This window comes from Helicoverpa zea, chromosome 21, assembly GCF_022581195.2.
Source record: "Helicoverpa zea isolate HzStark_Cry1AcR chromosome 21, ilHelZeax1.1, whole genome shotgun sequence".
Classification (NCBI taxonomy): domain Eukaryota; kingdom Metazoa; phylum Arthropoda; class Insecta; order Lepidoptera; family Noctuidae; genus Helicoverpa; species Helicoverpa zea.
Genome location: NC_061472.1, coordinates 5471837 through 5496713, shown reverse-complemented (window position 1 = coordinate 5496713; position 24877 = coordinate 5471837). Strand labels below are relative to the sequence as shown.

Below are 24877 nucleotides of genomic sequence, written 5' to 3'. Positions count from 1 at the left end.
GTTAACAGGAATTAATAGCAGCGGAGATTCCTGTTCGGACTCGCTTTATTCTTGGAAAATGGACGATAATGACTATGATCAGTAACGTGGTGATTTCTGACTTTGTAAACAGTATCGCTTTTACTTTAAAAACTGAGTACTGGTTGGTACTGGTACATTTTAAAACATGTGTGCACAATTGTGTAATGTTAATAAATACATTTTTTATAAACGACCGCGTTTAACTAAATATTCAATTATCCCGAGTAGTCTAAATCTATCCACCAGCATAATTTAGTGTATATTTCGATTAGTTTAATTTTATCGATAATTTTTTCACGTTGATGCCCATCACTCGATCCGCGAAAAGTTTCATATCTGATGCCATACCCTGCAGACTCACTTCAGCCGCGTCCCGCGCACTTACAATGTTTTGCAAAGCTAGATTATAATTAGTCTACTTACTCATGTGATTTTATTCATCACTCTTCTACATGTAACCGTTCAGAAGATATTTTAACGTTAGGTATGATTTAAGACTACCTACACAGCTTCAATGCATGTGATCGTTTTGTCTGGGTTCTTACCTACATGTGTTATCATTCGAAAAATTGTGTATTCACCAATCTTAATTTATTACATATGAAGTTATTCTAATTTCATCATAATCATTAGGCGTTTTATTGTCCCAGTGTGGGTCACAACCACAAGCCTCTTTTCTCAAACGTAGACTGAATCTCCCGCTTACTGAATGCGGATTAGCGATTTCAGACTTTCAGGTCCAGGTTTTCCTTTACCTTTTCAATACACAACAAAACAACAATACATCGATGAACCTCAACATTAATATAATAGCTGATGCTTTAAGTAAAGACGATTCAACATACTTGCGATTAAGTAGAACAATTTATCGTAAAATCTATGTATAAATGAAGAACTAAACTAAAATACTGACGTAATCAACAGAACATGAACTGCTATCAATAAATTACAAATGACTTCGAAGAAGGTCTGTCAGATCTCAATCTTGCGTTGTATCACCAGATACTAGCTTCGAGCATGTGCTAAGTGCAATTAATTGAAAAACATGACATGTTTTTCAATTAATTGCGCGAAACGGACATCGTGGAAAATCATCAGAACCCTCCTAGATAGCCAAAGGAAGGTACCTACTAATTACTAATTAATATGTCAAGTAGTGGTAGTATGGTTCTCCCTAACTTAGACATTGAGTTATGCCTTGACCATAGATTATATCAGTATCTCCCTATAAACGATACAATTCATATACGTAATCGGACCATTAAAAAATTAACTTTGTGTTGCATTACATTTTTTTAACTCCTTGAAAATTTCATGTAGGTACCTATTCCGCGTCTGAAATTTCAACTTCTTGATTCTTCTCAATGTATATCGTTGAAAATAAAATTATATCTTACATGATATCGTCTGAAACTAATCATTTAGTTTGATTAACTTTTTCTGAACCTAACCCGTAAGTAATTTTGTTTTGTATTTTGTACACAAAAACATGTATCCAAAACACTGACTCATCTGAACTCCTAAAGCTCAATTAATAAAACATCAACTTATTGGCGATGTTACCGGATCGGAAATGCCGTGTGCCAATCTCAAAGTGACCTGATGAATCATACGCAAACCAGTATCGATCTATTCGCGGTCCGCAAGGTTCAGACAGCAAGGACGAGGGTATGACATGAACCAAAATAACTAGACGGGTTTCAAGGTTGGACTTTAAGAATTTCAAGATTTAGTATCTAGCTGGTCAATCGGAACCTCTTTACTGATGTGCGGAGGAATGGTTTTGAAATGACGCGGGATCACCACCCTTCGTAAGGCGGATTTTTAGGCCCAGCTTTCGTCTTGCCGTAGATAACATACAGCCTCTGGAAATGAATGGAAATGGCTTAATAATGATTCCAAATACTAGCTTTGTGTGTAAGGCCCGGTATCCACCAAAGCGGAGAGGAGAGGAGACGAGAGGAGATGTGTTTGAATAAACCAATCCGATTTCGTTATTTCCACATCTCTTCTCCGCTTAGCTTTGGTGGAAATGGGTCAAGTGGAGAGGAGAGGAGATGTCTCATTTTTCTATAGAATTTTGTGCAGCGAGCGAGCAAGCGGCGCGGCAGAGCGGAGAAGTGTCTAGTCGGGCACATCGATGTTAACATCGAAGCAAAAGTATCGATGTACGATAAGCACACAGCTCACATCTCCTCTCCGCAACGCATCTCTTCTCCACTTTGGTAGAAATAACCTGCCAGCTTCGTGGCACATCTCCTCTCGTCTCCTCTCCTCTCCGCTTTGGTGGATACCGGGCCTAACTAGTGCTCCATAATCGAGATCCTTATGGTTTTGACGATCATGGTTCTTCTGAAATACAAACGGTAGCAATCTTAACGTGGGTAATTAAGTTATGTCATACATACAGGCCCACGATCAATAGCAGATCTACCGTAGTGATCTCTGTGGACATGCCCATAACCCTAACTTACTTGTGACGTCAGGCACACCCCTATAATCCCTTTGTAGGTACTCCCCTATGTACTTCCTTATGTACTAGCTTATGTACCCATGCCTTATTGATACCTTTTTATGTTTGGACCTGTCAACTGTTTACCTATGTTCCTATATTCTGAGGTCTGCATTTTTGTAATAAATTATTGTATTGTAAGCAGCTATTGTAAAACAAACTCCTCCACTGCGACTGTCAGTCCTATTCGCTTTTAGCGAGAATCGCAAAAACTACTAAAGGAATTTTCATGCAGATTTCGCCGTAGAGATTCTTAAAAGCCAACCACAATTCATCTACCTTCGCCTACGTTGTCTGCTGAAAATTTTTAAACTGGAATAGTAAAATTTCTGAGAATTAATATTAGGTACCACTATATGTAAGATATTTCGTATAACTTCTACAGTACGATATGTACGGTATGTTATCCGATCTTATTGTATCAAATAGATACCAAGTGCTATAATAGTTTAAATTAACAAAAACCTCAATGCGATGAAAACGTTCGGGAAGCTTTGAAATAACTCGGTCGTAAAGAGAAAAACTTGTAAACAGGGTCGACCTCGCTCGCTAAAAATAAAACTAATATTTCGGAATATTCCCAACTCGCGCCATTTTACAGGCTTACTGTAAATATATTTGATTGAACCTTATCTTACTATTTCTTAGATAACTTGATTATTTTGTGTCCCGTTGTGTCCCATCCCATGTCAGGTGGTTCAGGTTTATTAAAAAAATATTTCTAACTTGGCATCTCCGGGTATTTTTCTTAAAGTCTAGGTACTTATTAACAACATATTCTATAGGTACTTTTGTGTATCGAGTCAAAGGCTACCAATCTAAGGCTGATTACCTAAGAAAAACTGAACCCAATCTTTCACGTATTGAACGAAAACTCTTTCACGATTTTCTTGTCGAAACTGCTGAAACGTGCGTTCCTACCTAGATAAAACTTCTGAATAAATCTGGATAAATGCAAAGACTTTAAGGACAACGAATACAAAAACAGAGGTCAGGTCAGCCTTGCATTCCAGCCAATCTCAAATAAGCTTACTTAAATATGAAAAATAGCAATGGACTCGTCAAAAAATCTGAGGGCCATTGCCACAGGTCACTCCGAAATAGCCGGATTGCTTCACCTTCATACACGACATATTCTGTGCCTCATATTACACACAGTTAGTAGTAATAACTATTGCGAAACGACACCGTGTCGGTGTGTGTTCGTAGCTGGAAAAGCGCTGTGTTAGCGGATTGGAATGGTGCCGATGTGCGGGAGTGAGTCGCGAAGTATTTATAGTGGAGTGACCAATGATGTGCTGTGGGACAAGGGAGAAGGGACCAGCGAGCTGTTTACATTTCCCTAGTAGCCTGAACATTATGTCACTCGATCAGATCACCTAAAACTGGATGTTGTCACACTTGACTTGAGCTTTTAATTTTGCTTGGATATATCCTAAGTTTTAAAATGCCAAAGATCTATTGAGTATCGTATGCTGTGCTGTGCAAGTATCATTTCACTTGATAGAAGGTTTCACGTATTGTACTAAAAAAATAGGGAGGTGTGGCAAAAATCGCTTTCTCCTTCCACTTACGACATTTTTTGAAAGGACAATAAAGTTTGAAATACAGATTTTACTATGAATAATCATAGTTAATAATATCTAAGTATTAATAAATATTATTCGACTGCAGGACGTGTGAAAATTTTAGAAATAAAATTGGGCAGATATTCATAATGTTTTATACAATCCATTAGTTCAAGGAAACATAAAAGATGTACAAAGAATATCGGTTGAACATCATTCTGAGAATACAATAAATAAGAGATAAGATTTGTTTCCCATGGGGAATTTTTAAGGTCCAACTTCCCTTTTACTACCTGAAGAAAGGGCGTTATGTAATGCATCGCTTTATTTTTGCCTGTGTTGTCCCACTGTTGGGCAAAGGCTTTCCCCATAGCCTTCCATCTTTCCCTATCGGTCGCCATTTGTGGCTAGTCCTTGTGGAAGTTGTCTAGGTCCTCTCTCCAGCGTTTTCTTGGTCTTCCCATCCCTTTGGATCCCATTTGTGGTGATATTGGCCCACTTATCCGGGTGCATTCTGTAGATGTCACCCGCCCAGTCCCACTTCAACTTTGCAGACTTATTGCCCATGTCGATTATGCATTATTTTTTATAACAAGTATTAATAGACAAGAATCAGCGCGACGCATAGAATAATAGAAAACAATCCCTCCTTAGCTGAAGAAAATTCAAGCCTTGGAAAGAGCCGTTAGATAAAGAAAATGAAACCACTATTAGAGGAATAACCTTTATATTCATTTGTTTCATAGTTTCACTCTTAACTATGCGCTAAAGGCTATGTTACACGGTGTGCATTCTACATCCCTCTTTGTTCAACAAACACCAGGTTTCAAGTGAAAAACAACAGTGAAATGTCAAAAATACATGGCAGTTTCTTAATATTACTAAAATTCACAAAATTCTTACGTAAAATTGCGAGGACATTGTTTACAACAATTTATGACAAGATTTTTACCCTATTTAATTGTCGAACTGAATTAAATATTTAATTGTTAATATTAAATGTCATTATAAGTGCTGGCAACATTTCAACTTGCCTTTATCGATTTTTGTTTAGAATCAGAAGATGGAATATCCTCCTCCAGACAAGCTGCCAACAAAATTATTGAGAATAAAATAATACACAATAAATTGTACGTCTTTACTGTAAATTAGGCAAGAAGAAATAGCGCCTCTCAGTCAATACTAACGCTTAATACTAACTAGGACGCTACCAATGTTGTTCTAACTTGGCAGACTTTACGCTAATCACAATAAAATGTTAGACAGGCTACTTGAAATCATTCTCACGGGATATAGGACCACATCGATGTCGCCGGTACAACGTTCAATAACTTGTTTTAAACAAGAATACGACGCGCTTATTTACAAAAGCCATAGTTTATTAATGTTCATACGAACAACAAACATTAGTCTTCAAACTTTGGATAACTTCGGTATATCTCCAATAACTGTTAGTCAATGGTTTACAATATAATTGTACGCGAGAGGTTCCAACATTACGGCTCTCGATAACTGTCCTATGTAGAATTTGACAAATATCTTTATTATTTCAAAACTTCAACATCATTTAAAAAACTTACCACGTATTAATATCATCTAAAACCCTTGAAATCCTTTTCATCACTATAAAGAGGTATTTTTGATACACGATTTTGTGAGAAGCTTTCTAAGAGAATTTTTCATGATTATATATTACTGCTAAGTACCGTCTCGCGATTTCTTTGCTTTGTAATTGGGGAGCGTGATCGCGCTTCACGTTATACGAAAAATATTCTCAATAAATTGTACTATTTACAAAACTTGCATAATCCGAATCTTTACAAAGACATTGGTAACAATATTAATAATTGTAAATTGTAAAATTCCGACGCATAAACTAAACCGTTATAAGCAATAACAAAAATAATATAATATTTTGTGATGATCACTCGTTGTCAACGTAAAATTGAACATTTATAAAAAAACTGATTATTTTATGTAAAAAGAAAACTGCAAGCATAATATTCTCTCTGTTAGAGTTAAAATAATAAACACTATATTAGTTTATCATCGACAAGTTCGATCGTATTCGTCTTAATAAAAAAAAATATGATAAAAAATCGAAAACACTAACGTTCACTAACAGTAACTGTATAAAATCATTCAACACAAGATAATTATTAATCTGCCAAGTAATAATAATTAAAGCAAATCTTAAGCAAACGACAAAAAATCTCATACACTTTTTTAAAAACACCATTACTAACCTTATAATCTATAACCATTTACGTTTCTCGTACACAAAATATGTCATTTTATTCTTAACTTACATCTAGTGTAGACATTCACCGAAAATAATAAAGTCACACTTTTTAGTGAGAACTTCACATTAGCCGACTTCAAGTGCGCTTACGCATACTATACACGTTTTGTTAGCTCATCACAGATCATCTATAGACTTAGCGAAATTGCATGAACTTTGTAGTTTTAGAACTAAATAAATAACGAAATAAGCACACATCAGCTATACACACACACACGCTTACAATATATGTGTGTATGGGTCATGTGTGTGTGTCCATGCAATTCCTCTAATGAGGCACACATCACGCTAACAAAAATACAGCCTTACCCTCTGCGCCTCTCTGCTCACTTCCTCGACACTACAAATATCATAAATTACTCTAAAACTACCTTACAACAATGCGATAGAACTCTCTATCGAAAGCTAATTCCCATTTGGCTTCTTTCAAGTTGAACCATAATTATGTCTTGTTTTATCATGTACACTACGCTTTATTATAAAAAATGCCTTAATTTGGTATAGCTGTTACTAAAATTCGTTTGTTTACACAAATAGAATCACTAACTCATTTCATTCGGTTGAGCAATGACAATGTTTGTATGTGCCGTTCATATTTTTTATAAATACTAATATCTTACATTATTTAACTTCATTTAGGATTTGTGAAAAATATTTTACTGAGATCCCTTATATATGTTCTTTAGTTTGTTCCATCTCAATACTGTTACATATCTATTATATTTTAACTTATTTACTGCGACTACTTATATTTTAGTATAAATAGATACAAGACATTAATTATAAGTTCACCTTTATTATAACGCGAGCGATGCACATCCACAACCGGTGCAAACTTACATTTTTGTTTCAAAAACCAACAAATTTCTTACCAAAACCAAATGAAATAAAACATTTAAATGCCGGAAGACAAAACAATTTGGAAGACATAGGCCGAAAAAGTAATTTTGTGATCACAATTTTAAAAATAATGACTAATAAAATAAATGCTATTCATATGGCATCTTGCTCTGTAGAATGACTAAATGGCATACTACTTATGTTCTGGGGACAACATAAACCGTTCAATGTCTTTACCAGTCCCAAAAGTAACCGTGGCACTTCATAAGGTTGTTCACTGTTAAAAAAAACGGGTAGATGTTGAGACACAAGTAGTATGTCAGTGGTTCACTCCGCACATCACATCACTAGAACAATCCCGTGCACTGCACCGCACTGCTGGGTCCTGTGCCCGCACTGTGTGGTCGCTCGAAGGCCTCAAAAGAAGCCAATCAACTCCTACTCGATGGTGCTCCGAGGACCGTCGATCGGCATCGTGTGCAGGACCTCGTCCAGAAGCTGGAGCGCTCTGGTAAACAGAATTATGGAATATAAAGTTATAGTTTTATATTTAGAATTTCCCATCTTAGGAAACTGTATACCATGTAGGTATGTCTGCATTAAATCTCCATTAGTTCAGAGGTTTTCTATGAAAGCGTAGTAAGAAATCAAACTGACTTTTGTAATATTTAGGTAACTCTTAATTTTAGATTGAACATTTTTGTTTGTTCTTCAAGAATGGGGCTAACCCAAGAATGTTTCCATAGTTTTTTTTTTATCTTTTCTTTTTCTATTTCCCATACTGAAACCCAAGTTCTTAAAAAAAATATTGAAGAACTTGGATCCATATAAATCCAAGATTCAATCTGTGATAGTAGCTATTGTAACTGGGCCAGAAATTGACCATGATACATTAGGACGAAAACCAACTTACCTATGCAAATGCACCTCAACCCAGCAGGGCGTCTCCTTGATCGAGGTCCTGGGGTAGTCGGGCCCCCAGCCCTTCACGAAGCTGAGCCGCACGATGCACAGGCGCCGCAGGTCGTCCACCCCGATGCCGGCGGCTGCTGACAGACCTGCCAGCGTGACACACTTCAAACACACATGGACTGGGCACAGTGATGATAGGGGCGGCCATTTTGCCTCGAGTTTTGGTAAAATCCAGGTATGATAAAGCTTATGATAATGTAGTTTGTTTATTTATATATATTTTTGTTGGGTGGAAACTGGATGTTGGTTGTTCTTTTCTTTCAATGAAATTATAGTTGGAAGGCGGTTCGGAAATTCTGCATGTTACGTAACTGTCGAATCGTGAAACCTTAGATATTGATCATACCGAATTAAGGCTGAAGGTGACATTTGTTCATGATAAAGATGTTAAACTAGTTTTCCAGGCAAATAATCAAGCTTAAACTAAAACAATTCTATTTATGGAAATATATAAAGAGACACAAAAATTTAATCAGATCACGCATCTTTTGAAATTGAAATGAATAAATAATAATTGATTGGCTTTCACAAATCTGTCATAAAAAAAAAACGGTTGAAAGAAAATATAGCTTCAACTACACTTCTAATTTGTATTTTATTCGAACCTACCTACAGTAGGCTACTATGTAAGTTTCTATTAAAGTTATGAATCACAGTTGGCTAAAAGAATTAAATGGATAAAATAAAAGCAGCAGAAATACAATATAGCTTAATGTCTATTTATGTATATTCAAACCTACAGACTAATAATTGCTATCTATATCTATTATACTATTATATTATTGTATATCAATCCAAAAAATTAAACAGGTATAGCGTCAACTAACACCCAGTTCTAATCTAGTATTAATGTCTATTCTCATCCAAACCTACACACACTACTAACTATCTATTAACATTCTGCACTACAGTAGGCAATACATACACTTGTTCATGGTGGGATGTTGTGGCTGTATGTGTCCGGCGACGGCGGCGGCTTGGGCGGCGGCCGCGGCCTGCGCTGTGGCTGCTTGTGTCTGCATCTGACGGTGGCATTGACGGAGGTCGAATACCTGGTGAGAAGAATGAGAATTAAATATAAGAAAAAAGTTAAAGGACCGGTTTCACTGGTTACTGATAAAGTTTCACTTAGTTGTCTGGTAATAAAGTTTTATCTGCCAGATAAAGGTTGCTTCTAAATTCTGCCAGATATTGCTATCCAGGACCCGTGAAACCAAAATTTAATGTCTATCTGTCAGATAATTTTCTGAAAGGCTGTCCGAGGTTTAAGAAGTAACCAGTTAAGCTGGCAATAAATATTCCGTAAAGGAAAAATAATAATCCACCGTTATAGAATTACCTGCCAGGGCAGCGGTTGGAAAGAATTTCTGCAATTTTTTTACACAAAGGGCCCAAGGAACATTTAGCTCCCATAACTATGACTGCAATAAGTCCAAACCCGAGGTAGTGTTCCTTCCAACATACCTTAATACAAGCAGAAGGATAAATCTTATGCACGGCATCGCCCGGCGCTCGACCCGCCTCACGATCCAAATAGTACGACTGCACGAACACGGAGTGGTCGGACAGGCAGCGCAGCCACACGTCGCCTTCACCACGCAGGTCCAGTTGTACTCCCTTACCTATGTGCAGCCTGAAAACAGATATTCAGCGGTTAAAAAGTATGTAACTTTGTAGATATATGGTTCAACCAAAGATTTCTCAGACGTGAGACGTCGTCCGTAAAATATTATTGTAATGGCCAGGCATTTTTAATCAACATTACAGTCACAAATTGCACGAAAATGTTTAGACGCCAGTGAAAATTTGCATATTGCGCAAAATTGCGGGTAAACGATATTTGCGCTAAAATTTTGCGCCAATTCAGTGCGCAAATCTTTTTGCTTACTTAAATAAATTACATCTTTCTGATTCCGAACTCGGCCACAAATTACTCAGAATTTCTCAAAAGGAACTAGTATTTCACTTGACTTTATTATTTTACTGAATTAACAAATACATCACTTATTCTCATATAAACAATACATCATATATAATATAGTTACCTCGCGCGTTCACTCTGCTCTGTCCGGTGCACGTTACTGAGAGCGCCCAAACAAAATCTGTTGCCGCCTGAAGGATCTACGTAGCCATCAACCTGAAAATACATATTCACTTTATTACATAGTCTTGCTAACTCCCTTATATCTTAAAAGTTTTTTGGCCATTTTTTGGTTGGTTTGTTTGGAAGTATTTCACAAAAATAGGTAATATAGTTAATAATTTTCCGTAACACATATAATGTGGTACATGATATTGCAAATTCTCATATTGGAAAAAAAACAATCAGTCAAAAAAATAATGATGAAAAAATTATGAGGCAAAAATAATTAAAATCTCAGGGTTTACATTAACTTCACTATTACATATATCTTTACAGTAAAAAAACAAATTTCCAGAAATAATAACATGAAACAACGACGATATCATACTCACGGTAACGTTGGGTCGGCTGGACGGCACTTTGAACGTCTCTCCAACTTGCGTGTCCAGCTCGAAGTACGCCACCGAACACCAGTATTCAGGCGCCGGCTGGCTTGACAGCAACCCGCCGGGGTTGCCATTGTCTGCAACGGGTTGCCCTACTGTTTAGGCTTTAGTATTTTATTCTTGTTTTGTTTGACATAGATTATAGTGGGAAGTTATAGGTGTGTACTTTAATTTGAAAGTCAGTATTTAGCAATGAATTAGAACTTTGATACTCAATATTACTAGGCTATACAATTACGTACGCTTACTAGACGTAAACCATTCTGAAGAAACTTTGATGGTATTTCTATTCATATTCTTTCCTTGGAATCTATTAGTATTTCTGAGGCTCTCAGCAGCTATATACTTACATACAGGAATGAATTTTAAGCAGTGCGCAAAAAAAAACTGGTGGTCCAGAATCGTTAACAGAACATATCTGCATCATCAGTAATTTTTTTTTTTTTTCATTCTTTTGTCCGCCCTAAAATCAGCAAAATATGGATACCAACTATTCTTACGCGCGCCGAGTGAAGCTCGCGTCAGTAAACCGGTTTCGCGTTGCCGCCGTGCATACTATGACGACTGTGACCGTACAATCGGTTACAAAATAAACATCTTTCGATATCAATAACTTTTCTTTTTTGTACTAAAACACTACAAAATAAAAATATACGTATCTATAAAACTTATTTAACTATAAGTTCACAAAGTTTGCGCACTGGATAAAATTCATTCCTGTTATGTATAATCTATCAGTTTACGATTGTTCCCAACATTCTACCCTGCTGCTCTAAGACATAGAATTTTGACATCAGCCCCAATGTCCCATCTCAACTTCGTATCTATCAGTCATCTAATCAGCAAAACAGATATAATAATAGCAAGATAGATAGAATATTGGAAACAGCCGCTAGTGCAAAAGTACAAATAACAACAAAATGTAATTATGTAAGTGCTATAACATGTTCTTTTCTGGTGTATGCTTTGTTGGTTGTCCTTAAAAATAAATATAAATAAATAAAAAAAACAATATACTTACAATAGTGATGATGTGGTGGAGCATCCAGTGGGACGGGCGGCGCGGCGGGCGGAGGCGCCAGGCTTTGCGTGTATGTCAGCGTGTTGTTACCCGTCCAAGTGCCTGTAGAAGATATATTTTGTTAATTATTTGGTTCGAAGTTTACACACGTGGAAAGAAGGTACTACAATATATGTAGCTCATTCTTCCAACTGTAGTAAAGAACATTTCCCAAATGACGAGACCCACTAGCATGTTTTAACGAAGGTTTAAAAGATAGAAGAATACCTACGTTGCAGTGGCGAAGGGTGGTTTAATGAAATAGGGAAGCCGCAGCAAAAAAAAAAACTGGGGGGGGGGAGTACTCAGGGATGGGGGGGAGAGGTAATGGAGGTAATTTCTCAGTCCACCTTTTAGCACTGACTGAGAGACTGATAGTTTGAACATGTTTTCTCGAGGAATTCGGCAGATTATTAATATCTATAAAACTTTATTATCTTTAGTTAGGTATATTAACTACTAGAATCTGAGAAAACTTGGCACTAGAAACAATACATTTTAAGTATTTAATTTACAACGGCCTGTTAGCCATTGATATTTATCGTAGGTATTTATCCGTCAGGACGTTAGTAATTTTAATATAGACGTAATATTGGTAGGTAATTCACCCGAGCGGCGTGCCCGAGTTTTATAACACGTTTTTATTCTCAAAACTTAACCTTGAAAAATAAGTTCCTTCCTAAAGTAAATAATCTGTCGGAAAACAGTCTAATGCGATAAATGCTATCCTAGTTAAGTTTTAAAAGTAGGTACACTAAAAAGAAACCTGATGCCAACTGTCTACGTATCAAAATAACTCAATTCAACGTAGGTATCTCTATTTTCACTATATAGGTACACACACTGTAGTACTGTACTTCTTGTACTGAGTACCAGGTCGGTCACACGGACACGGTGCGATCGCGGGGATTAGTAGGGAGTAATGATACAGCCAACTACTTAAACAAAATTATATACTTGGTGAATTCAAAAAAAAAAATCCCAACTAGGGTCATTAAATCGCGGAGAATCTTAACAGCGCGATTCAGGATTTGCATAAAAATGCACAACGCCATCTATGTTGACATAATGTAACTAAAACACTTCAACTAACATAAAATATTGTACACACACGAACTATGTTATTTCCAAATGATACACACACTAATAAATTCAATTAAATAATTCAACGAACAAATTGTTAATGATATTATCTAAAACAAAATAAGAACAATGAGAGTGAATTTGTCTGATTTGTTTGTTTACATATTTGAGAGCTCTAAGCGCTGTCACTCGCGCGTAGACAGATATAGCTACTCTACTCTTGACGCGTTCTTTCTCGTTCACTCGCGAGTTTTGAAAGCTGGAAGCCGCTCCGTGAGCCGGCTTACCGCTCGCCCATATGCCGCGAACATCGCGCGGCGCGGCGTGGATGACGTCACGCAAGCGTAGTTTTGTATGGAGGAGGAAGCCGCGGCTTGTTTAGTAGGAGCAAAATGTTTCAAGTAATTTATAGACAATTTTTTTTACGGTGGTAGGCGTTTTGTTATACCTACATATTTAAATTGTGCAGTTTAAATGATTATATTAATTATACCTATACCTATATTATAACTTATACCTATGCTTCTTTCTTGAAATTCGAAAGGGAAGCCGATGGGAATCGGCTTATAAGGACGCCTCGCCACTGCTACGTTGTGGGGGTAAAAATGGACCAACGCAAATGAGTACCATACGACCACTTTTGTATCATTAGATACTAGCTGTTGTCCTGCTGTTTAAGCCGCGTCCCGTGGGAACAAATTCCAGCAACCGAATAAAATATAGCCCAGTCAGTCAGTCATGTCACCTAGGGATAGTGCAGCTTCCTAACCAAAGCCTACACAACAAACAATACAATCCTGATTATAATATTGCAGGTGCATAGGGTACCAGGGCCGGAACTAGGGGGGCTTGTCGGGCCCCGCGCCGTACTTTACCGCAAAAAGATACCTTTTTGCTCATATTACCGGAGCCCGGGGACACTGTACCCTCTGTGGCTGTCTGTAGGATTATTTATAAGTTACCTTGTTGCTGCTGTTGGTGCGGTGCGGCAGAGGACTGGGCTGCGGCGCGGGGCTGCCGTCGGTGGTGAAGCCGTTCTGCTGCGAGCCCTCGCCGGAGCCCGGGGACACTGTGCCCGCTGTGGCAGTCTGTATGCTAGTATATAAGTTACCTTGTTGCTGCTGATGCTGGGTGCGGTGCGGCAGAGGACTGGGCTGCGGCGCGGGGCTGCCGTCGGTGGTGAAGCCATTCTGCTGCGAGCCCTCGCCGGAGCCCGGGGACACTGTGCCCGCTGCGTGGCTGTCTGATTGGTAAAGAAACGTAGTTCGTTAATTTAAAAAAAATAAAATCGACTGTATATAAAACATATACCTAAAACCTTTTCCGTAGGTCTACCAAATACTATGCTGCAACCGCATCAAAATCGGTTCAACATAAAATACAAACTGAAAACCCCTATTTATAAAGTCGATTAAAAATAAAAATAATAGAGGATCACAGAGTGTAAGCTAAAATAAATCAACATGTGATTGACATGTGATGGTTATTCTTATTGCATAAATGGTATACTATACATATACCTTCAGGGTTAGGGCAATGTCTTTCTTTCAGCAAATACGAGGGCTGCCTTTTAAGTTGTGTCGTTTGAAATAAGTATAAACAATTCAATAAGTTATTACTGTTTATTGTTTTTTTAAGAATACTTAATATATATTTAATGTACTTTTGCATACGTTCAAACCAGTTTTTGCAATATTTATTCCATTCCAAAGTGGGGGTAGTCAAAACGGCCTATTTTCAAGCGTCAGCAGCTTCTTCAGGTGTGCTGAAAGGTAGACCACGAAGAATTTCCTTAATTTTGGGGAATGTAATAAAATAGTTAGTGCTTAAGTAAGGGCTGTCAGGTGGATGATCCAAAATTTCAACATTTTGGGAATTCAAAAACGTATTTGTTTGGCGGGCGGAGTGCAAACTTGCACTGTCATGGTGCAGGATCATTCGACGTCTTGAATTATTTTTTCTAAATTCGGTGATGGCATGTGGCAAACAAATAGTGGTATACTAGTCAGCGGTAACCGTTTTGCAATATTCTAGTACAATAGTGGGGAGGTGGCCACCCTTTGCCACAAACGAGGCATCCATTTTTTTTAAAGTGATTCTTGAACGAACGACTCCGGTCGGTTTTGGCTCGACTTGGAAGACCCACACAGTTGACTGCTGCTTGGAATATGGATCGCAAGCATATATCCAAGACTCGTCAAACTTGACAATATCATAGACATGCTTGGACTCTCCTCCGTTAAATCGCTGCGGAGTTTTGCGACATAAACTTACACGGGCTGTTTGTTAGTCGTCGCTAAGCAAATGGGGTATCCAACGAGAGATCAACTTTTTTACGCCAAGTTCTTCGTGCAGAAATTTTTGGATAGTGGTCCCTGAAATGCCCACGGATGCCTCTATTTCGCAGTATGTTACATATCGGTCTGCGAGAATTAGCTGACACACGGCGTCGATATTATCTTCCGTCCTGGCGCTTTTTGGACGACCTTCACGTGGCTTGTCACTGAGGCTAGAGTGGCCACGTTGACATCCTAAATATTAGCGTTCTACGGTCCTAAGGCATGGTGCTACATCACTAAATACAGAACTAAGCAGTTAGCTCTTGTACTCGAAAGTGTGAAGACGTGTTGCAAGTTGCGCTGTGATTTATGTGAAGTACTCTATTACCAGTGTTGTGATTGGCTTGGATCCTTATTTTCGATTCCTTGTCACTCTTGTAGTGTTTTTACCTGAGGCCCACGCCCACTGGGTGGAGCTTGACAGAGATAGAAGATTTTTGTAAGCCCATACTTCAATTTTAACTTTAAAAATCTTCCTAAAACTTCGAAAAATTTTTTGCTGCTGCCCGGATGCGAACCTGGGTTCGTTGAACGTGAGGCGGTGTGTGTCTGAACTCGACCACCAGTGCACTTAGTTAAGCGCTTGAAATACCTAACTGCTATCCTTTGCTAAGGCGTATCCACGTCTGTCAGTGTGCTTTATTGAGTAGTTGCTTTTTCGCACACATAACCAACATGCCCCGCATGATGCGCTCGCCTCCGCAAAGCTCACCCGGCAATTGTGCACTATTGGAAACGCAGTCGGAACCTGATCTCTCACCTGTCGTCGTGGCATCGGAATCTAGTTCCCATGATTTAGGCAACATTACTACAAGACCAAGTAACAAACGTTTTCGAGGTGATGACAGCTGGACGGAACCGGACAAGTTTATAGATTTGAAAAATATGCTGCTTTCGTGGAAATCCGACCAAGATATCATCTTGAATAAACTGGTTGCTGAAGTTTCTGAGCTTAAACAACAGGGCCTCAGTATTCAAAAGACCAATACAGAGATTGAGAAAACAATTCAGTTTTTCAATAAAAGTTATGAAGACATGAGGGAACGTGTTGAAAGATTAGAAAAGGAACATAAGGAATGTGAGAAGCGCATAAACGACATGATCAACATCAGCAGTGGTCCGACGATAACCAAACTTGAGGCGAAGATCGACTCGATGGAACAACAGGCGCGGCTATGTAATGTCGAAGTCTGTAACTTGCCTGAGAAGCGGAATGAGAACTTGTTCACAATTATCGAGGCGATAGGCAATGCAGTAAAATTTCCTGTGTCACAAAATGACATTGTCGCTATCCACAGAGTCCCGCATGCACATCAGAATGACAACAAGCCCAAAAATATTATAGTAAAATTTAAATCACTGTTAACTCGTGACAACTTACTGAGCGCCTACCGAAAAAGTAAATGCATTAAGACCGACCAAATAGGAATATCAGGCGCTTTGACTTCAATTTACTTAAATGAACATCTGACATTGAAAAATAAAGCGTTATTTCGTGAGGCAAGAAAGCTCGCTAATGAATGTGGTTTTAAATATGTTTGGGTACGAAATGCTACGATACTTGTGCGCAAGCAAGATGGAACCTCTGCATTTGCGATACGTTCTAATGTTGATCTGGGTAAAATTGTTAATGGCAAGAAAACCCCTACTGATACTGATGCTAAGGAACTTTAGATATTTTAATGGTTGCTGGACATATCGCCTTTGCCTGTTGTTTTCAACTTTTTCAGATGTACTAATCCGCGCCTACATATTAAGATTATTATACTTTTGTTTATTTGATTTTTTGTTATCGTACTGTGAAATTGTTTACCTTATGTCATCAGTAAGCGACTGTGTAGTAGTTAAAAACTTATACCCGTATGTACAAAAGATAAATCAGTACATTTTCTATTTTATAGTTCGGTCCTGTTTTCATTATAGTTTGCTGGATTGTTCCTTTATAATTTATATTAAGATGTGCACCATCACAGTGTATAAAATTGTTATATGTTATACAGATTTATTGTTTTTTATTATATAATGGCTTTAAATAATATCGTGATATATTACCAGAATTGTAGAGGAATACGCACAAAGTTACATACTCTTTATATGAATATATTATCATGCTCTTATGACGTCATTGTGTTGACGGAAACCTGGCTTATTCCTAGCATTGAGGACAGTGAGTTTATTGACAACCGTTACATCGTCTTCAGACTTGATCGCGACCGCTTAGCGACTAAAAAACGCGAGGGGGGAGGCGTTCTAGTGGCCGTCCTTCGTGAGCTGCGACCCACCAAAATAATGACACACTTTGTCCACTCTGAAGTGGAACAGATTGCGATACAGTTGCCTTCAGCACGACAAAACTCACACCACATTATTAGTGCCACATACATACCGCCACGAACACAAGAAGACACATATTTACAGTACTTCGACATGCTACAAGATCTGGCTAATGACACCACCTGTGACTCATATTTCTTTCTTGGAGATTTTAACATCCCGGATATGGACTGGTCAGACCAAGATGGTTATGCTATTGCTCAAGCTTCAAGTACGATTGGGCGCGGCTTATTAAATTTTATGGGACTGGTTAATGGTACTCAATACAACGCCACTAAAAACAAATTAGGTCGAATACTGGATTTGCTCATTTCTAACGTAGATTGCCAGACAATATCCTGTAATACTCTACTAGACCCCGACAGCCACCATCCTCCTTTCTGTACATTGACTAGTCTGGGAATGCTATTTGCTCCCATGAAATATCACTCCGTCCAAAGATACAATTTCCATAAAGCAAATATTGATGAAATAAAGCTTGAGCTAGATAAAATCAACTGGGTTAAAACACTTTCCCACCTATCCTCTGAGGAAGCTGTCAATACCTTTTATGAAACAGTATACGGCATTGTAAAACTGCACGTTCCGTTAACTCGCTTTAAAAACGCTAACTATCCGGTATGGTTCTCTCCATCTTTGATACGTATTTTAAAGAAAAAAGAACGTGCATGGGTCAGATGGAAGATCTATAGTAATCTCTCAGACTATTTAACCTTCTCCAACTATCGCAATTTGTTCCACAATCATTGTGCTAGATGCTACCGGAAGTATATGGAATCTGTTGAAAACAACATTCCCAAAAATGTTAAGTACTTCTGGTCTTTTATATCAGCTAGAAAGTGCAAGGCCAAACTACCCTCCAACATGTGCTTTAGAACTATTACCTCCGACGACCCCACTAATATCTGCAACTTATTCTCAACCTACTTCTGTTCCGTCTACGAACCCTCCTCTTTTAATCCAAATACTTGGCAGCCACCTACTGCGTGCTTGGATCATGTATCAAGCATATCAGACATTCACCTGACTGAAGATGCCATAAGTGTGTCTTTAAAGTCGCTAGATCCTTCCAAAGGAGCTGGGCCCGATGGATTGCCACCTAGTTTCTTCATTAAACTATATGAAAGCCTCTGCACACCCCTGTACATAATATTTAATAAATGTCTACGAGAAGGTGTTTTTCCCGCTGTCTGGAAAAAAGCCTTTATTACTCCAGTCTACAAAAGTGGCGATAAAAGTAATGTGGAGAACTACCGCCCTATCTCAATACTTTCTACCTTGTCTAAGGTTTTCGAGAGACTGGTGCACGGATCATTATATCCTCATATTCATCAACATATTATCCTTGAGCAACATGGATTTGTTAAACGTCGTTCCACCACAACAAACCTCATGGTTTTCACTAATGATTTATTTGAACACATGGATCAACGAATTCAAGTAGACGCCGTGTACACAGACTTTCAGAAGGCTTTCGATAAGGTGGATCATAAAATACTAATGGATAAAATAGCCTTCAACGGTATACGCGGTAACTTACTGCGCTGGTTTATGTCTTATATTTTTAACAGAACCCAGAAAGTCGTCGTTAATGGTTATGAATCTGAGGTTGTAACTGTTACGTCTGGAGTTCCACAAGGATCCATTTTGGGTCCTCTTCTCTTTAACTTATTTATAAATGACATTAAACAATGTTTCGTCAACTCTCGTTTTCTAATGTACGCAGATGACATTAAAATCTATTCTCCTTGTAAAACTATAGAAGATTGCTTACTACTTCAAGATGACCTAAACAGGTTGCACACTTATTGTACTATTAATAAGCTCTTTCTTAGTCTCCCAAAATGTCATGCTATTTCCTTCACTAAGAACAAAAATAAAATCAACCACATTTATTCCATTAACGACGTACCCCTAAAGACTGTGCGATCTGTACGTGATTTGGGTGTAATACTTGATTCCTGTCTACACTTTGACGCTCACCATGATGCAATAATAAACAAAGCATTTCAAATGTTCGGTTTTGTCATGAGATCCTCTCGTGACTTTGTGCGTCCCTCTACGTTCTTACTGCTTTACAAAACATTAATTAGATCTCAGTTAGAATACGCTTCTCCCATCTGGAATCCTTTGTACGAAAAGTATATTTCTGGTTTAGAAATGGTGCAGAAAAAGTTTCTGCGTTCTATGAACTATAGGTGTTATCACTCAAAAATTCCATACACACAATTATTAGAAAAATATAATATTTTGAGCCTACAGCACAGGCGAATGTTTTTGTCTGTTATGATGCTACATGGTTTGTGTAACAATAGATTCGACTGTACTGATTTAACCAATAAATTATGTTATACGGTACCCAGAACTGTCATCCGGCGCAGAGTGCGCGCCTTTCATCTGTTTTATCTTGAGTCCTGCAAAACGAATGCTGGAGTGCGTGTGCCTCTTCGCCGTCTTGCGGACATATATAACTCGCATTTCACACAACTTGACATATTTAATCTAGCTCATAATCAGTTTAAAATTAAAGCTGTTAAACTTTTGTCTGAAATTGTAATTATAGGCTAATCAACCGCAAATCTACTAAGTACTTTTATATATTTCATTTTTACTGTTTAATTTTGTCAGTGTAATCAGTTTTCATACTTTCTTTTTCTTTTCTTTTGTTAACTTGTGGATAATGGTATGGGTTGCATGATTGTTAAGTTAGTTTTAATATAATTTATCCGATAAGTTTTATTATGTAACTGTTTTTTATCCCTAAATAAATAAATAAATAAATAAATAATCTCTTCAAAGTACTAAAGTCGCGACAACCCCCTTTTAAAGTTCTAGAAAATTATCGCACGCAAATTTTCCTTAGACATTTCCATTTTTACAACCGACCTGCCACGTTGGAATGGACAATACAATAAAACTATTCGACCAATTAAAAAACATTCTTTTGTTTTCGAATTCTAAATTCAAGAAGATGAAAGTGGCATATTATATTTTTTTATTATCGCGGGCAGTTAGCAAACGACAGAACTTAAAAGGCAGCCTTACGTAGTGACAAGTTTTTAATTTACACCTGGTTTATAGACAAGCAGTAAATAGGCGTGGTGTTATTCGTCATAATGAATGTCTCTAGTGGCTCATAGATCATTGTTAATTGAAGTCCTAGGTTTTAATTAGTGCAACTAGAATGTTTTTCCATGTAAATTATTGCCCGTACTTTTAAAAGGGTCGTATCACCGTCACGCAAGTTTGATATTTTTTAGGGTTCCGTACCCAAAGGGTAAAACGGGACCCTATTGTTTTCGCTCCTCTGTCCGTCCGTCCGTCCGTCTGTCACCAGGCTGTATCTCATGAACTGTGATAGTTAGAAAGCTGAAATTTTCACAGATGATGTATTTCTGTTGCCGCTATAACAACAAATACTGAAAACTAGAATAAAATAAATATTTTGGGGGCCCATACAACAAACATGTTTTTTTTGCTCATTTTCTAAATAATGGTACGGAACCCTTCGTGCGCGATTCCGACTCGCACTTGGCCGGTTTTTTGTTTTTTTATATTTTTATTGTTTACTTACTAGACAATGGCTGCGCGAGCTGAGGAGAATCATTAGAAGTTTGTTCCGAAGTGAAGAAGGTAGTGGTCGAACCATCTATGAGAGGAGTAGTGGCACCCGGAGACATAGTGACTGGCATTGCAGCTAAAACATATACACCAGGATTAAATAGCGATAAACATTGATCTTAAAAACCTTGTTTTACATAGAACCTCTAAACAAATAACTACCAATCAAATGAGCGAAATAATGTGAATAAAAATTAAAAAATACAGTGCAAATCAAAAACAATAAAGCTTACAATGATTCATTCGTTTAGGCAGCCACATAGCGCGGGCGTCCATCGTATCGGGCGGTTCCAGTTTGGGGGCCACCGCTCTCTGTTGAGCCAGCGCCATCTGTTGAGGACTTGGCAGCGACATCGGCCTGTTCATTGAAGGCATTTGTGGCGTAGCTGGCGACATGGAAGGCGCCGCAGCCAGGCGAGGCGACGACATCTGTCCTTGCCCCATCCCTCCTCCTAACGGCGACTGGGCCCCCACCATCTGCGGCCCCGGCATGGGCCCCGGGTGCGGGCCGCACATCTGCGGCGGATGCGGCGCTGGGGCCCGCAGCGGGGTGCGCGGCGCGTGCGTCGGTGAAAACATGTTCGGAACGCCTTCAGGCGCTAGTAACCACAACGCAAAATAAATTTACCATGCAGCGAAAATAAATCTACCACAATTACTAAACAGATAATAACTCTTTGAATGGCATTGGCCAGATAAGGATGAAAATTTTTAACTCAAAATGTAAATGTGTTTGTCCCTGTCTAGCCGTACCAAAAAATGCATTAACAGACAAAAACAACTTAAAAATAACACAACTTACTTTGTCCTTGATTAATAATAATGTTTGTCGTCTGAAACTGCTGATGATGGTGCGGCATCGGCGTGTGATGATGTCGAGGACTGGTTGCATGATGCTGTATGGTGACCATCTCTCCTGTGTCCATATCCATACCGTTTCCACTCAAACCAGCTGTGTATTCATCCTTCACTAACCTACTAGGCCCCGACTGCAGGGTGAGACCTGATAAATCTGGAAATGTTTTCTTCATTGGAACAGATAAACACAAGTACACTGTAATACAGTAAAAAAAACTCCCAAAAAGATTTATATTGATGATGCTATCCGGAAGTGTTGATGCAACTGAAGTGAAAGTTACAATAAACCTAGGATTATACAAAATAATAATAACAACTTTTACTATGGTAGGGGTATGTCTAGACAGGCTATTGTCTAGCCTAGTCAAACTGCTTACACACAATAGACCAAACTAAAAGAAGCTGTTTTGACTGATACTGACCAATTCCTGGGGAGACAACCCTTTCATAATGGTAAGGATTCACACAAACTGAGTCACATTTGAGGTCGAAAGCAAACTGACAGAATTTGACGTGTTTCAATTCATTTTTGTGCAAGTCTGGCCATCGCCATATGCGCGCATAGATTACGTGGGGGAAACCTTTTCGACCTGCCACCTGCAAACAATAAAATTCAGTTACACTGGGCAATTTCAGATCAGTGCTAAATTAGGAATATTGCAAGAATAGCAATTAGTATGGGCTCCACTCTAATAGGGCCCCCGCACCCAGTCCTTTAGAGTGCCTGTATGACAGAATTAATCTTATATTTAGCTTTTTCTGCAAGAAATTGTTAAATTGGTCTAGTTTGTTTTTAAATTGATTTCTCACGAACATAATAAAACTTTGCCTTTTTCTAAATCAGTATAGAAATTTGTATAACCTTTTATTGAAGATGCAAAATAAAAACATAATTTACATATTTCAGTTTTAAATCAATCCTGGAGAATGTAACATTAACTTATTGCTGAATTTGCCATCAAATTCTTAATGCAAACATATTAACGACCATCTAATTAAAATTAATTCCAGAAGAATCTACATATTATCATAAAGATTTGTAAGAATAGATACATTGTAAAGCAATTCTATACAATATCATTGGAGATATCAATTGCTGATTATAGTTGAGCTTCAAAATTTTGAAAACATTTCTGATACAAAGTACTGAGTCATAACAAAATGTTCATTTAGGTAGATAATTTTATAGAAGCCCTAAACTATCTTTATATCTGATAGATCAGATTACACAACATACACAGGAAGAGATATGAGTAATCATTTCTGTGTAAAATTATATTTTTCATTGCCAAAAGTGCATAGCAAGTGCAGCTTTTATACCTAATTGATAGATGTCATAACAAATAATAATAATACAAGCTATTTATTTATATTAAAGTTCGGCCATTCAGAGAATGCGTTCCTGACACGTCGCGATTGAACTGACGACGTAACTTTGCAATGGCGTTGCAGTTACGATAAAAATATTTTTGCTGGTTGTTTACCGTTTTAACAATTGAGGAGCATTAAAACAACATTATTATATCAATAATCAATGAATGTTATTACGTCGTCAGTTCAATCGCGACGTGTCAGGAACGCATTCTCTGAATGGCCGAACTATAGCTATATCTGTAATTACCTGTAACCTGCCATCTAGAGTCCTCTGTATCGTCACACATTTACTAGGGTGAGCTCCATTAGTTGTAATAGCCGTTATCAAAGAGTCCAGCTCATCCCGCTTCTCCTTCAGTTTCTTGACAAGAGACTCAATGGCACGCTTGGAGAAGCCCTCGCTCTCTCCACCCTGTCTGTGGCACATCAGCGAGTGCACGATGCTCAGGCAAGCATCCGCCGAAGTCGGTGCCGTGGTATTCATGGCTAAGAACCAATTATTACAAATTATAGGTTACAAATACAACTTTTCAGATTTAATGCAGATATAACACCGTTGTTTGTGAGAAACGGACAGTCCTTCACACATGGGGCGCGAAAGGTTGAGTATAATCCGCAAAGTAAGTGAAATAATTAGACAAAGTAATAAGCACCTAATTAATTTCAAATAGGAATACCGTACAATAGCTAAATAGCTGCGAACGTAAATATTCTGTTCATCATCTACTGAACTTTTAATTTCATTAAGTAACATGTGGATATGAACATAATATAAATTAGAAACTCATAAAAATTAGTCATAATAAAACCGAAAATAAAAGGAATTATTCACAAAACGAAATGATCTATTCTATGATATCTAGGAGCTGGGAAATTACCTGATTGATGCACCAGATTTGCTTTAAATATTTACAAATTAAAGCATTTAATCACTTTGCTGTTATTCAATAAGTAATGAGTAAATTAGCGAAATTAATTTCTTTTATTGTGAGATGATACCAAAACAGAAAGCGACATTTTGGCGGTCCATAGACAGATAGAGCGATAAATATTTAATGTTGCTAGCTAAAATGGCAGCAGGAGCCCAATACAGCCTGCCACAATAACAAAAAATCATTATTTTTAATCAGGCTCAAGCCTGACTGAAAAGAAGTATGTACAATTTTATTCTTATTTTTGAGCAGGAGCAAGTATTTTCACATGCTAAAGAATTTTTCAATATGAAGAATCCAGTATGTATTGTTCATACTGGATGTCTTGAAAATAACGATGTTCTCTACTACATTGCTCCTTTACTCTCTTTCTTTACCAAAAAAATATGATAGTAATGCACCAATTTGTTGCCTTTCACCCACTGTTCAAGTATATAAAATCGGTTATGTACGTACGTAACATTTGCCAACATCGCTGGCGAAATTGTAAAATGTATAAACACTATCAAAGCAAAGAACAAGGAGTAAAATA

The 24877-nt window shown here is 37.8% G+C and overlaps 2 protein-coding genes across 4 annotated transcripts; one reads left to right on the top strand and one right to left on the bottom strand.

The window, feature by feature from the left end:
- Window positions 1–4811: 4811 nt before the first annotated feature.
- On the bottom strand, window positions 4812–24461 carry LOC124640685 (mothers against decapentaplegic homolog 4). 3 transcript variants are annotated; one of them, XM_047178574.1, is made up of 14 exons: window positions 24292–24461; window positions 23661–23899; window positions 22462–22636; window positions 21984–22193; window positions 21415–21780; window positions 21135–21257; window positions 13999–14130; window positions 11766–11867; window positions 10691–10839; window positions 10261–10352; window positions 9680–9848; window positions 9141–9267; window positions 8157–8301; window positions 4812–7751 (listed from the first exon to the last, which is right to left on the bottom strand). In XM_047178574.1, the coding sequence occupies exons 2-14, from the start codon at window positions 23895–23897 to the stop codon at window positions 7682–7684; spliced, it is 2097 nt and encodes a 698-aa protein (XP_047034530.1). In that variant the 5' UTR covers window positions 23898–23899; window positions 24292–24461; the 3' UTR covers window positions 4812–7681. The 3 variants fall into 3 exon arrangements, with proteins under 3 accessions (XP_047034530.1, XP_047034531.1, XP_047034532.1); XM_047178575.1 differs by having other exon boundaries at window positions 8157–8289; XM_047178576.1 differs by having other exon boundaries at window positions 10691–10821.
- On the top strand, window positions 15587–17366 carry LOC124640686. Its single transcript, XM_047178577.1, has one exon. It carries the CDS (start codon window positions 15902–15904, stop codon window positions 16898–16900), a length of 999 nt encoding a protein of 332 aa, XP_047034533.1. The 5' UTR covers window positions 15587–15901; the 3' UTR covers window positions 16901–17366.
- Window positions 24462–24877: the final 416 nt, after the last annotated feature.

What these genes read in the sequence shown, in the direction of transcription:
- LOC124640685 (XM_047178574.1), bottom strand. Translation starts at nt 23,897, where the DNA reads ATGAATACCACGGCACCGACTTCGGCGGATGCTTGCCTGAGCATCGTG. An exon ending in TCCACCACATCATCACTATT is followed by an intron (nt 10,840 to 11,765) that starts GTAAGTATATTG and finishes AAGCCTAAACAG; the next exon opens with TAGGGCAACCCGTTGCAGAC. An exon ending in CCAGCCGACCCAACGTTACC is followed by an intron (nt 10,353 to 10,690) that starts GTGAGTATGATA and finishes ATGTATTTTCAG; the next exon opens with GTTGATGGCTACGTAGATCC.
- LOC124640686 (XM_047178577.1), top strand. Translation starts at nt 15,902, where the DNA reads ATGCCCCGCATGATGCGCTCGCCTCCGCAAAGCTCACCCGGCAATTGT.